The sequence below is a fragment of the Carassius carassius genome, chromosome 48 (genome assembly GCF_963082965.1).
Source record: "Carassius carassius chromosome 48, fCarCar2.1, whole genome shotgun sequence".
In the NCBI taxonomy this organism is placed as follows: domain Eukaryota; kingdom Metazoa; phylum Chordata; class Actinopteri; order Cypriniformes; family Cyprinidae; genus Carassius; species Carassius carassius.
Window position 1 is genome coordinate 13032219 of NC_081802.1, and position 12762 is coordinate 13044980.

The 12762-nt window shown below is 41.1% G+C and overlaps 1 protein-coding gene and 1 long non-coding RNA gene across 2 annotated transcripts in view; both read left to right on the plus strand.

Annotated features, from left to right (window-relative positions):
• LOC132131975 (uncharacterized) overlaps positions 1–12762 on the plus strand; it is a 243516-nt gene that overhangs the window by 99491 nt on the left and 131263 nt on the right. The gene's annotated exons all lie outside the window — the stretch shown is intronic.
• Positions 10255–11432, plus strand: LOC132131500 (beta-1,3-galactosyltransferase 2-like). The gene has a single exon (XM_059543542.1). It carries the CDS (start codon positions 10277–10279, stop codon positions 11333–11335), a length of 1059 nt encoding a protein of 352 aa, XP_059399525.1. The 5' UTR covers positions 10255–10276; the 3' UTR covers positions 11336–11432.

The following is a 12762-nucleotide window of genomic DNA, read 5'->3' on the forward strand; positions in this document are numbered from 1 at the left end:
TCTGAGAAATGATTCTCATCCACAGTAGGATTTGCACGGGTTACTGGCTTGCGTCTTGCAGGCTGCTGGCCAGGTGCCTTGCTGACCTCTGTAGGCAAGTAACCACATGGAAGGAGTAAGTCCCTATGCAGTGTTCTTAAAGGACCATCCTGATTTTCAGGTTTGACTGTATAGACGGGCAGGGTACCTGCTCTCCTCACCACCACATGGACAATTGACTCCCACTTGTCTGAAATCTTATGTTTTCCTCGAATGCGAACGTTTCTGACCAAAACTCGGTCTCCAGCTTCCAAGTCCGAAGCAGTCACACGCCTGTCAAACCTCATTTTGTTCTTGAGTGCTATTTTTGCAGCATTTTCAATTGCTATCTTGTAGCTGTCTTCAAGTCGTGACTTGAGGTTTTGCGCATACTCTGCGTGTGATGTTTGCTGACCCCCTTGCACTGGTAATCCAAACGCCAAATCAACCGGCAGACGAGGCTGACGTCCGAACATCAGTTCATATGGTGTAAAACCTGTCACCTCATTCCTGGTGCAATTATAGGCGTTGACCAGGGGTTTTACAAAATCACGCCAACGAGATTTCTCTGAGCTTTCAAGAGTACCTAGCATGTCTAGTAACGTGCGATTAAATCGCTCAACGGGGTTGCCCCTAGGGTGGTATGGGGTTGTTCTTACTTTGTGTATGCCGGCCACTCGACAGAGCTCTTTTATTGTGCGGGACTCGAAGTCACGTCCCTGATCACTGTGTAACTTTTCTGGCATTCCATAGTGCACCATAAAGTTCTCCCACAGACACTTTGCCACTGTGCGGGCCTTTTGGTTAGGTGTTGGTATGGCAACAACAAACTTAGTAAAGTGATCTGTAATCACCAGTATGTCTTTGGTCCCACTTTTGTCAGGTTCAAGGGAGAGGAAGTCCATACAGAGGAGCTCAAGGGGTCTGGTGGTGTTAATGTTTACCAAAGGTGCAGCTCTCTCAGGCAGCGCCTTCCTCCGTACACACCTGCCACATGTTTTGACTTTTCTCTCGACATCCAGAGCCATCTTTGGCCAAAAGAATCTGGTCCTTACAAGATCCAGTGTACGATCAACCCCCATATGACCCATATGATCGTGTAGGCTGGTCAAAACTGTGTCACGCAGTTCAGCTGGGAGCACAAGCTGATAAAAGGTCTGAGATCCCACTTGGCGTCTCCGGTACAAGATGTTATTACGGAGTTCAAGGCGATTTAACTCCCTCAACAAAAGTGGAAGCTCAGTGAGTTCATGTCGCAAGGTTGGGGGTGGTTTTTCTCCCTGCTCAATCTGGGAAATGACATGCTTTATACTTTGATCAGCTCTTTGTTTACTCGCAAGCTCTGCCTCAGTTAGGTGGAGGATAACTGGCAACCCACCAAGGTGATCTTCTTGCCCATAACTGTCAGGCACAGCAGTAGCTGAGATGGCAAGAGTTTCAACTAAAGCAACACCATCTGAAGAATCTTGGCCATCATAACTGACACTGTAAATGAGCTGTCTCTCACAGATTGCTTGCACAACAGCTTGATCTACTGCATCTATATTTTCTGGATCAGAGAGGTGACCCTGAGTAAACTGTCTTATGCGTTCTCTCTCTTTTTGAGATTTAAGATCATCAGCCAGCTTCCCATGAGGCCTGCGGGACAGTCCATCTGCATCGCCATTTTGCTTTCCTGGACGATAGAGAAGTTTGAATGAGAACGTGGACAGTGCTGCCAGCCACCTATAGCTTGTCGCATCAAGTTTTGCTGAGGTCAGTATATACGTCAGTGGATTGCTATCAGTAACAACAGTGAAGTGGTTACCGTAGAGATAATCACTGAACTTTTCTGTCACTGACCACTTGAGTGCTAAAAATTCCAACTTGTGTGCTGGATAGCGACTCTCACTCCTTGACAACCCTCTGCTTGCATAGCCTATGACTCGACACTGACCCTCCTGTTCCTGATACAAAACAGCACCGAGTCCAGTGGTGCTTGCATCGGTGTGGAGTACATAGGGCTTCTGGGGATCAGCAAAACCTAACACCGGGGCGGAGGTAAGGCTCTCAATAACCAGGTCAAATGCCTGCTGGCAAGCGGGTGTCCAGCGACTCCCAAAGACCTCCTTTGGGTTGCGGTACTGACCTGCTTTCTCATCTGACTTTAATTTCTTGTGAGAAGGTGGGTAACCAGAGGTTAGATTGTGGAGGGGCTTAACGATGTTAGAGTAGCCCTTAACAAACCTCCTGTAGTACCCAGCAAACCCAAGAAAAGATCTCAGCTCTCGCAGGTTTTTTGGGACTGGCCAAGTCTTAAGAGCAGCAATCTTCTCAGGATCAGTCTCGACTCCATTCCTGGAAACCACATGCCCAAGATAACGGACTGACGTCTGGAAGAAGACACACTTTTCAGGTGATAATTTCAGTCCGAACTCTCTAAGGCGTGTGAGCACCCTCATCAGCCTTGCTTCATGCTCTTCCAGAGTCTTTGAGAACACAATCAAGTCGTCAATAAAGACTAGAACGTCCTTTAAATGCATGTCCCCATGCACTTTTCCATTAGTCTTTGGAATGTACTCGGTGCATTAGTCACTCCCTGCGGCATCCGGTTAAATTCCCAAAACCCAAGCGGACACACGAATGCGGTCTTGGGTTTGTCTGCTTCCTCAACTTCGATCTGGTAATAACCAGACTTTAAATCCAGGACGGAGAACCACTGGGAACCACTGAGCGCTGAGAATGTGTCTTCTAGCTTTGTAAGAGAGTATGCATCTTTTATGGTCTGGAGATTCAGACGCCTGTAGTCTATGCACAACCGGACTTGGCCATTCTTTTTCCTGACCACCACTATCGGTGACGAAAACGGTGACTCTGACTCTCTGATGACTCCTGCATCAAGAAGCTCCTGAATGTGTTTGCGAACAGCTTCGATGTCTTGTGGGTGTATTGGTCTCGCACGCTGTTTAAAAGGAGTTTCATCTGAGAGTTTTATGTTGTGTGCCACTTTATCTGTTCTGCCAAAATCCAAGTCATGTTGTGCAAACACGTCGGGCATGTTGTTGAGCTGCTGAGTGATGCGTTCTCTCCATTCAGATGGAACTGGGGACTCACCGAAATTGAAGTTTAGGTCGTGCTTGTTGTTTGACTGTGCCTCTGGTGACTTTGAGAGGGGTTCTGATTGTTTTACTACACTGTGCTCCTGTAACAAGATGCTCTGGTAAGCACTTATCTCTGCAATCGCACATTTAGCAGGAATGACTATATCATGGTCAGACTCATTACTGATGACCACTGGTAGCTTATAGGGCCGCTGCTGGGGAATGTCGACTAAGCTAGCTGTTACCAGCAAGCCACCCGGCAAGGAGGGTAATGATGGCTGCTCAATGACTACAAACTTCTCATTCTGCAAGCAAATAGCTACAGCAACTCCCTCAACTACTACAGTTTCACCAGCTGGAATGATTTTAGAACTTCTACCTTGCAATGTTACTACACTGGGTTGACTGTTGTTGGTCTGTTTTTGTCTAAGCTCAAGACATTTAAGAACTGCTCTATAGCCATGTGGGATTGGTTGATGGCATGTCAATCCGGCTTCGAAATACATGTCATACAGTACATCCAGCGTATTGGTGCCTATAAGCACAAAAGACTGTGAAGTGGCTCGAATGTCAGGAACAACCAAAGCGAGTGTATTTACATCCATTGACGCTCCAATAAACTCTTTTGGAAAAGTTACAGTCATTTCTATGTAACCCAAGTAGGGTACGGACTGTCCATTCGCTCCTTCCACCTCCAAGAGATCATGTAGTGGCTTAATCTCCTGCTCTGGAAAGTGCTGTTCATAAAATGACCGGGAAAATGTTGTTACTTGGGAACCCGTATCTAGTAGGCAGCTGACTTCTTCACCTTTTATGTTGACTTTAGCGGTACTCTTGGTGCCGACCAACCCCTTAGGGAGCTTAAAAGGGTGGTTCTTACTTGCATGTTTTAGATTAACACATACTTCAGCCTTGTCTTTACTGTTTACGTCTGAGGGACGTTGTTGGCTCTCTTCAGTCCCTGTTTGTCCCCCAACAGGAACTGCTAGTCGTTTAAAGGCAAGTTGAGACTGTTTTGTGCGTCCCACATGTGCTGCTTCTCCTCTAACTGTCTTTTCTTTTCAGCTACTAAAGCAGGGTTTGCCCTGTCTGTGCAAACTGGGGCAATGTGCCCATCCTCCCCACAGTTAAAGCAGTACCAAGGCCTGGGTCTGTATGTCTGTTTTTTCTTGGTCTGTTTTAGCATGTCTGTGTTAGCACTGTCTAGTTTTTGTACTTTGCCTGGACTTTTCCCTGCTGCTCCCCTGTTATCAGCCCCCTTTGTCTGTTTCTGTGCCATCAAATAGGTTAATTGGCTTTGTAAACTGGCTACTTGCCTCCCAAGATCCTCAATAACACTGAGACTGACCTCTGACTTCTCTTTTGACTCTGCACAGGCCCACGCACTTTGGAGCTGAAGCTGGCCACGCTGCCTGGTGGTGCCAATGTGTTTTTTCATGCGACTAGCTTTTGCTAACTGTCTGTCTTCCTCTGTTCTTAATAACAGCAAGAGGTCAGCAAATGAAGGGGGGTTGCTTTTCTTCTGCTCAAGTTGCAGGCAAGAAAGTAAAGAATTGTCCCAGCATCCTCTACAGAACTGTTTGAGTAGGTGTTTATCTACATCAGCCGGTGCAGCCCCACCCCTTCTCACAGCTAGGTTCAATGCTAATTGCAATCGATGAAGATAAGTAGAGGGTTTCTCACCCAGGTCTTGAAGGGTGTTCATAAACTGGGCAAAAAGTTCTTCCCCATCCTCAACAGTACCAAAGGCTGAGTCCAAGAGCTGCAGGTAAGCGATGGGGGGTGATCCAGGCCTTAGCCCTTTGACCACATCGGCTGCAGGTGAAAGTAGACATTCAAGAATTCTTCTTGAAATCTGAAGATGGGACATGCTGGGATCATTTAAAAGCAGTTCGATGTGTGAGCGCCAAGTGTCGTAATCAGCTTCGTTACTTGGTTTGGGAATCTTTCCAGAAAAGGAACGAAGCCTCATTGGAGATTGCAAGTGTGGGCTAACATCTTCCCTCCGTACAATATGCTCAACCACCACCTTCTGTATTTCTGCTGGGTTTATGTCACTCACTGAAAGGGACGGAGCTTTCCCTCCATTAGTGAACAGGACTGAATCAGTGGTACTTAAGCAATTTCCTTCCCGGGGGGCATCCATAAGTGAGACGAGGGGCTGTTGATCTTCGGGGGTAGGAGGTTGAAATGTCACAACTGGAGTCTCAACATGTGAAGGGGAGACTTGTATACCTATGGGTTTCATAGCTTCGATATCTTCACCAATCTGGGACATCATCTCTTTCAACACCTCCCCATAGTCTTTGCCACTTAGCTTGGCTAAGCCCTTTAACTCAGCTAGATATGTTTTTGTAACATTACTGCCAATCTGCGTAGTGTACACACTGCTTAATGCGTTTACAACATATTTAGCACATGGATCACCTTGCTCTGTGTATGTGTATGGCAGAAGTGGCTCTAAGTTCACTAAAGCTGAACCACTCGAAAACTCACTGATCAGGTTTTGGTAAAATTCGGATTTAGAATCATCAACGAGAAGGGCTCTTTCGATGGAACCGTACTTCTTAAGGAAGTCAACAACTTCCTCATCCTGATCTGCTACCTGTGTTACCCCACTAACGATCACTGCATTCGGAATTTTAACACCTGACTTCTTTATGAAATCCATTTTGCATATTCTTTCAATATTGACATTCAATGTCTCTGACTCCTGGCTGGCTCGCCAATAATGTAACCCTTATTACGAAGTAGTAGAAATAATGTACATAGGTTTAATAGTCTAAGAAGTCGTAGAGGTTATCATGAATATGATTTGGACCAGAATCAGAAGACGCTAAATTGTTAAGAGCCTGAGAATTGAATATCAATATGAAAAAAAAATGCCACACCAGAATGACAGTTTAGATAACCTGTATTAAATTCACAGGGTGGAACATACATACAAAGAAAGAAAACACATTTATGAAAAATAACAAACTAAAATAAAGTGCGCACGTAAACAAAACAAAACAAAACCCTCCTTTTCAGTATCTTTGAGCTCAGTTCGTCCTCGGTTCAACTTGCCTTGGTTGACAAGAGTTCAGTTTCACCGTTGGGGCCTTTTTTTCTTTTTTTTTTTTTTTGTTTGAGTTAGTGTTTGTCCTACCACAACAAAGATGAAGAGGATGATCCGGGCAGTTCGTCTAAAGCGATTTGATTCGTTGTCAAACACGATTGGCTCGCCACCCAGCCACCTGGACTGGGAATCAATGAGTCTCTGGAAGAACGTCTGGAACGTCTGGATCTGTATCACTCCACGGAAAGGATCTCTGCACGATGTTCCCAACTCTTACCAAAACCTGACCTATAAATAAGGCCAAATCATTTCTTTCAATTACCATTCAGTGAATAAATGGACTGCTACAGGATACTACAAAATAAAATGAGATAATATTTCAGTACACCCATAATGCAAATAAAAATATTTCTCTCGTTGTACAACAGCTCTTATGTTTCTTCTCAGGTATCAAACTATATGAATTTCTCTCTAGTATCAAAAATAAATTTCCATAAATTGCATCCTTCATAAAGAGACATTTTAAATCCAAGTTTTATGAAACCTTACGGTAGTAACATTAACAGTATGCAGAATAAAACTGCATGAATTGCATGTAAACATTAATCAAATTGTATCACGTTCAATTAGAGGCATTAAGGCATTAGTGTGCTTATTTATCCCCCTCTGCACCGGTAACAGTGGAAAGAATGCACTAAAAAATTTACCTCTTTAAACTTCAGTGACCACAATTATTATTTAACAAACTAACGATTTAACAACAGTATGAAAAGTTAACATTTCTTTTTTTTTTATAAACCACAAACACAATAATTTGTTGGTTTCAAAGACATTAACCAGTATTTCGCTAGCCTATTATGGCTAATTACCTTATTAACATATGCACAAAGCAGGCTTCACACCTTTAGCTTTACACAATGAGCAACTTTGCATTGATTCACCCATTAACACAGATTAACATAGATGCTAGCGAACTAATAAACTCAGCAACTAGGTTAAATACAAAAATGGGCATCAAAAAACCTGGCCTGTTAGCATGAATATTAGCGAACTCAGATGCCTAGGTAAACAACTCACCATTTTAACGGAATTCACTGCCTTTAGCTCCATGACAACAGTGGATTCAGGCACAGCTTTCGTTTACACTCTATATTACAGCAAGGTATAGTCAGTATAAGCAATAATGATTACAGAACTTGTTTAATTCACTCCATATTGTTTTCTCATCTTACCAAGCAGATAACGCAGCCTCCTATGCTCAAGTGCAAGCACCAAAAGAACGTGCAGTGACGCAAAACTAGAGGCGTAACTGTAACGGAGCCTAGCTGGCAGCTGATTGGTTAGTTCAGTGCCTCATAAAATTCACCCATTGGCTCACTTACAAGTCCATCAAAGATACAAAATTAAAGTTAACCCTTTCATGGCTGGGTCAGACAGCTAAATAGGGCTTCTCATTATTAAACCTGGCTACAATTACATTTTAAATAAACTAATTAAGTGGATAAAAGTGTAAAATTTCTCAGTTTAAACATTTGCTACGTTATCTATGTTCTATTGTGAATAAAATATTGGCTCATGTGATTTGAAATTCCTTTAGTTTTCATTTTATTGAAATTTAAAAAACGTCCCAACTTTTCCGGAATTCGGGTTGTATTTATGGAGCATAATTACTGTTTACCGTCCGCCGCTGGTTCTGTCGACAAGGACAGCTCCCGTAAACATAAGCATACGGGCCAACCAAACAACCCAAGAAGAGTTTGGGACAAGAGGAGAGAAAGAGCGAGGATCAATATCGGTGTTGCATTTTCTAGATGGAGAGAGCTTCGCGTCAAACTTCAACTAGAAAGAGATGTAGATCTTGCTTGTGTTTTACTCAACAGGTGAGTTGTTTTGATTCATATCTTTCCAGAAAATGTATGCTATTATAATGATCAACAAGATTAGTATTATGGGGCATACATGCCAAATGCAGGGCATCGCGTCTCTAGATCCGTGCGAGGATGCGTCTGATCCATAGTCTGATCTACTAATCTACTCGCGCAAATCGTTGAACTCGCCTTTGCTATGTATGCCCAATTATTGTGTTAGAAGACAACAAATCCCATCATTCCACGCTCCTTCTTAGCATCATAAAACCACGCGATTGTTATTGTTTTGGTAGTGCGCCCTCTAGAGGCAGGTCCTACAACCTTTACCTTTAATTATCTGTTGTCTTTTTAATATGTATTTCACTATTTTCAATTTTCATTTAAGTTTAGTTTCATTAAGTTATTTTTTTTTTGTATTTTTTATTTTAATTTCCTTTCCTTTAATTTTTTATAATAAAGGTGCCTTAACTTATTTTAAGTCAGATGCTAAGGTAACATTTGTAATTATTTTTCAATAACAAAAGACCCAAAAGTTATTAAAAAGGAAGAGTTGCCTTTGACTTTGCACCTTACTCCAAATTTATGACAGGGACAGAAGAAGTGTCAGTGAATAAAGGGAAAAGCAAAAGCATCTTTCACACAGAGATTCTGGAAATGCACGGAATATGTGTCCCGTGATTTGTCCCGGGATCGTTTGATTTTGGTTACAGTTTTTATACAGTCTATGGTTCACACACATCCTGTAAAGATTCTGTATGTGACATTAGGATGTGACGTGTAATGTGATGCATACCGTTCCACTAAACTGGTTAACGATCTCGGCTTCAGTGCGGATAGTGAGGAGCTACCTAATCTCTGCTTCATTTGAATTTTTTTGTTGTGAACGTTGATCTGCCTTCAAAACACCCAGGAAAAGAGTCGCACAATTCTTGTAATGCCTCACCCCAAAACTGCTCATAGACATATGTTCAGGCCATGCTGACCTCACAGAACCCACTGCAATACAGTGACAGGACACTTGAACACGTACTGATATTGTTTGGATTTTGAAATACTGATAATTTTTTAGGTAATATTTCTTAACTGTTATTGCTTAACTGCTAAATGTTAACTTTTTTAATAGGAAAAGAAGAACTGCACAACAGGTAACATCATATAAATCTTTTATCATATACGTCTTTGCTTTTTTATTAATTTATAATCATTTAACCATATAATCATTCATCCATTTTTATATCAAAAGCACCCCCTAATGACCTAAAAACTAGGATAATTAGTAATTTTGAATTGAGATTGAGAAGGATAAAAAAAAAATAAATTACACAAAGGTTTAAGGTCTCTACCTCCACAGTCGGGGTTGGTTGTTTCAGCAGGACAATGACCCAAAACAATTGTTCCAAATCTTCCAATTTATCAGTGGCTAAGATTTGTCGACAGGCTGTTATTGCATAAAATTGTATATATACAGTGCTTCTTGAACGTTTGTGAACTCTTTAGAATTTGTTATATTTCTGCATAAATATTACCCAGAAATTTCCATACAAGTCCTGAAAGTTGACAAAGAGAATCCAATTGCTGCCCATCTGCAGTTTGCTAAAGATCACGTGGACAAGCCAGGGAATTCTGGAGAAATGTTTTGTGGATGGATTAGACCAAAATTGAACATTTTTGTTTAAATGGGCAGCGTTATGATTGGAGATAGAAAAAACTACATTCCTGCATAAGAACCTTATCCCATCTGTGAAACATGGTGGTGATAGTATCATGGTTTGGGCCTGTTTTGCTGAATCTGGTCCAGGATGGCTTGCCATCAATGATGGAACAATGAATTCTCAATTATACTAGCAAATTATGAAGGAAAATGTCAGGACATCTGTCCGGAAACTGAATCTCAAGAGAAAGTGGGTCATGCAGCAAGACAACGACCCCAAGCCCCAAAGTCGTTCTACCAAAGAATGGTTAAAGGAGGACCGAGCTAATGTTTTGGAATGACTGAGTCAAATTCCGGCCCTTGATCCAATTGAATTTTTGTGGAAGGACCTGAAGCAAGCAGTCCAAAGGAAGAAACCCACCAACATCACAGAGTTGAAGTGGTTCTGTACTGAGGAATGGTCTAAAACAAAACATTGTACAGGACTTTTCAGCAGTTACAAGATATTTAACACCGGATCATTTTTCTCAGTAAATAAATCACAAAGTATATATTTTTGTCTCATTTGTTTAACTGACATCATTAGTGTTTATTATTGCTTATGTTTACAATTTCTCTCTCATGCCAGTCACACACACTCTCACCTGGTTTAACATTGCAAAGCAAACTAAGCTATATAATGTGTCTGAGGAATTGTCTGGCAAAAAAAAATGTCTGGAATTTTTTAATTAATCAAACTATTCAAACAACTACCACAGTGGAAAACCCCATTGCATCCATTAGCACAGAACTTAAATCATTTCTCCAATATGTAGCACATCCAAGCAATTATCATTTTATTCTGGATGAACCTGATAAATGTAGTCAGTGGGATCCGTTCCTGGTCTTTATGGTCCCTGTGGCGCCCCATCAGGTAGAGGCTCGTAACGCCATCCGGAGCACATGGGGGAATGAGAGCTCAGTGCAGGGAAAAGCAGTGCTGACTCTGTTCTTGGTGGGTTTGACTGGAGGACCTGAAGCTCAACAGAAGCTGGAGGAAGAGAGCCGTCAACACAGAGATTTAGTGCAGAGCAACTTTGTGGACTCCTACTTCAACCTGACCATAAAGACAATGGTGATCATGGACTGGTTGGCCACTCGTTGCCCTCAAGCAGCTTATGCTATGAAGATTGATTCTGATATGTACATAGGCCTGGAGAACCTGATGAGCCTGCTATTGGCCCCCAACACACCCAGAGAGAACTACATTACAGGCTATATGATGTGGAACCGGCCTGTCGTCAGGAACAAAAACTCAAAATGGTTTGTTCCTAAGGAGCTGTACCCTGTACGGAAATACCCCACGTATGTGCTTGGAATGGGATATGTTTTCTCCAATGATCTTCCCCCCAAAATAGTTGAGGCTTCTGAAGCCATAAAACCCTTTAACATGGAGGATGCTTATGTGGGTGCTTGTCTGAAATGGTTGGGCATAAATCCCTCTGGCCCTCCACATCCTTCTCAGTTTCGGACCTGTATAAAAGATCCTAAAAGTCAAGACCTTTCCAAGGTCATTACAGCAATTGCGGGGTCACCGGAGAAGGTGGTAAAGTTCTGGTTAAATGTGAAGGGACATGAACAGATAAACCATAACACAAAGAACAAGGATGAGCAAGATTAAGACCCATCACGTCCTTTGTGTATGTATGGTTCTGATACACTTGAAAGGTTGTGATATCTCAACGAGATTAAACATCAAAATTGACTGCTGTGGAATATAGGACAATCATAGGACTTAGTTCATATGAAAAAATGAAAATTACAATACATTTTGTCTATAAAGTAGCAGAGTGAACACAATTTTTTTTAATATAAATTTAAATATAACAAAAATAAACTATACATTTAAGGTAAATTATTATTATTATCATTATTATTATTTATACATATCATGAGTTATTATATGATGTCATGCGCATTTCGTCAGTAAAGCCAGTTCTGTGATTAATAGTACCAGTAAATCTCCATCACAAGCTTTCAGATGGAAATGATTCAGGTGCATTTAATACATAGAGCCGTAGATCACTGACAAGCTACACTATATCTCGTTCATTAGATGAATCGCATTCCATTATGTACGTGATATTGCATAGATTGTCTGTGTTAGTGTTTTTATTAATGCCATTTATGTTTTTGTTACAGCACATAGCACAAGTCAAATAAATGAATGGAACATGGCAAAGATAAATGCACTTTTGGAAGTTGAATGTATGGGAAATGTCATTTTGGAAGTTCTGTGGTTTAATGTGATGTTGTTCATGTTCTTGGTCATGATGAAATTATCTTTTATTGCTGTAATTAATTTATAGCATTACCAAGATGACCTCGCTGAATTCACGTTGGAAGGGATGAATGATGAATGTATTTTTAGTCCAGTGCCTGTACATAAGATTAGTATTGACCAAGTTCATATTATGTGTATCAACTTTCTATGTTGTGTATATCTTCATCAGTTTCAATATGAAAAATAACTTTCATATTGATTCAATGGATTTTTTGCATTTTGAGAAAGAAAAAGTATCATGGATTTATTGCATAAAAAAAAAATAAAGATAAACGGAAAAAAACCCCCAGAAAAAAATCTATTTAGATTTATTGCGTTTTGGAACCAAACTCTTCATATATATATATATATATATATATATATATACAGCACAGACCAAAAGTTTGGACACACCTTCTCATTCAAAGAGTTTTCTTTATTTTTATGACTATGAAAATTGAAGAGTCACACTGAAGGCATCAAAACTACGAATTAACACATGTGGAATTATATACATGACAAAAAAAAGTGTGAAACAACAGAAAATATGTCATATTGTAGGTTCTTTAAAGTAGCCACCTTTTGCTTTGATTACTGCTTTGCACACTCTTGGCATTCTCTTGATGAGCTTCAAGAGGTAGTCACCTGAAATGGTCTTCACTTCACAGGTGTGCCCTGTCAGGTTTAATAAGTGTGATTTCTTGCCTTATAAATGGGGCTGGGACCATCAGTTGTGTTGTGCAGAAGTCAGGTGGATGCACAGCTGATAGTCCTACTGAATAGAC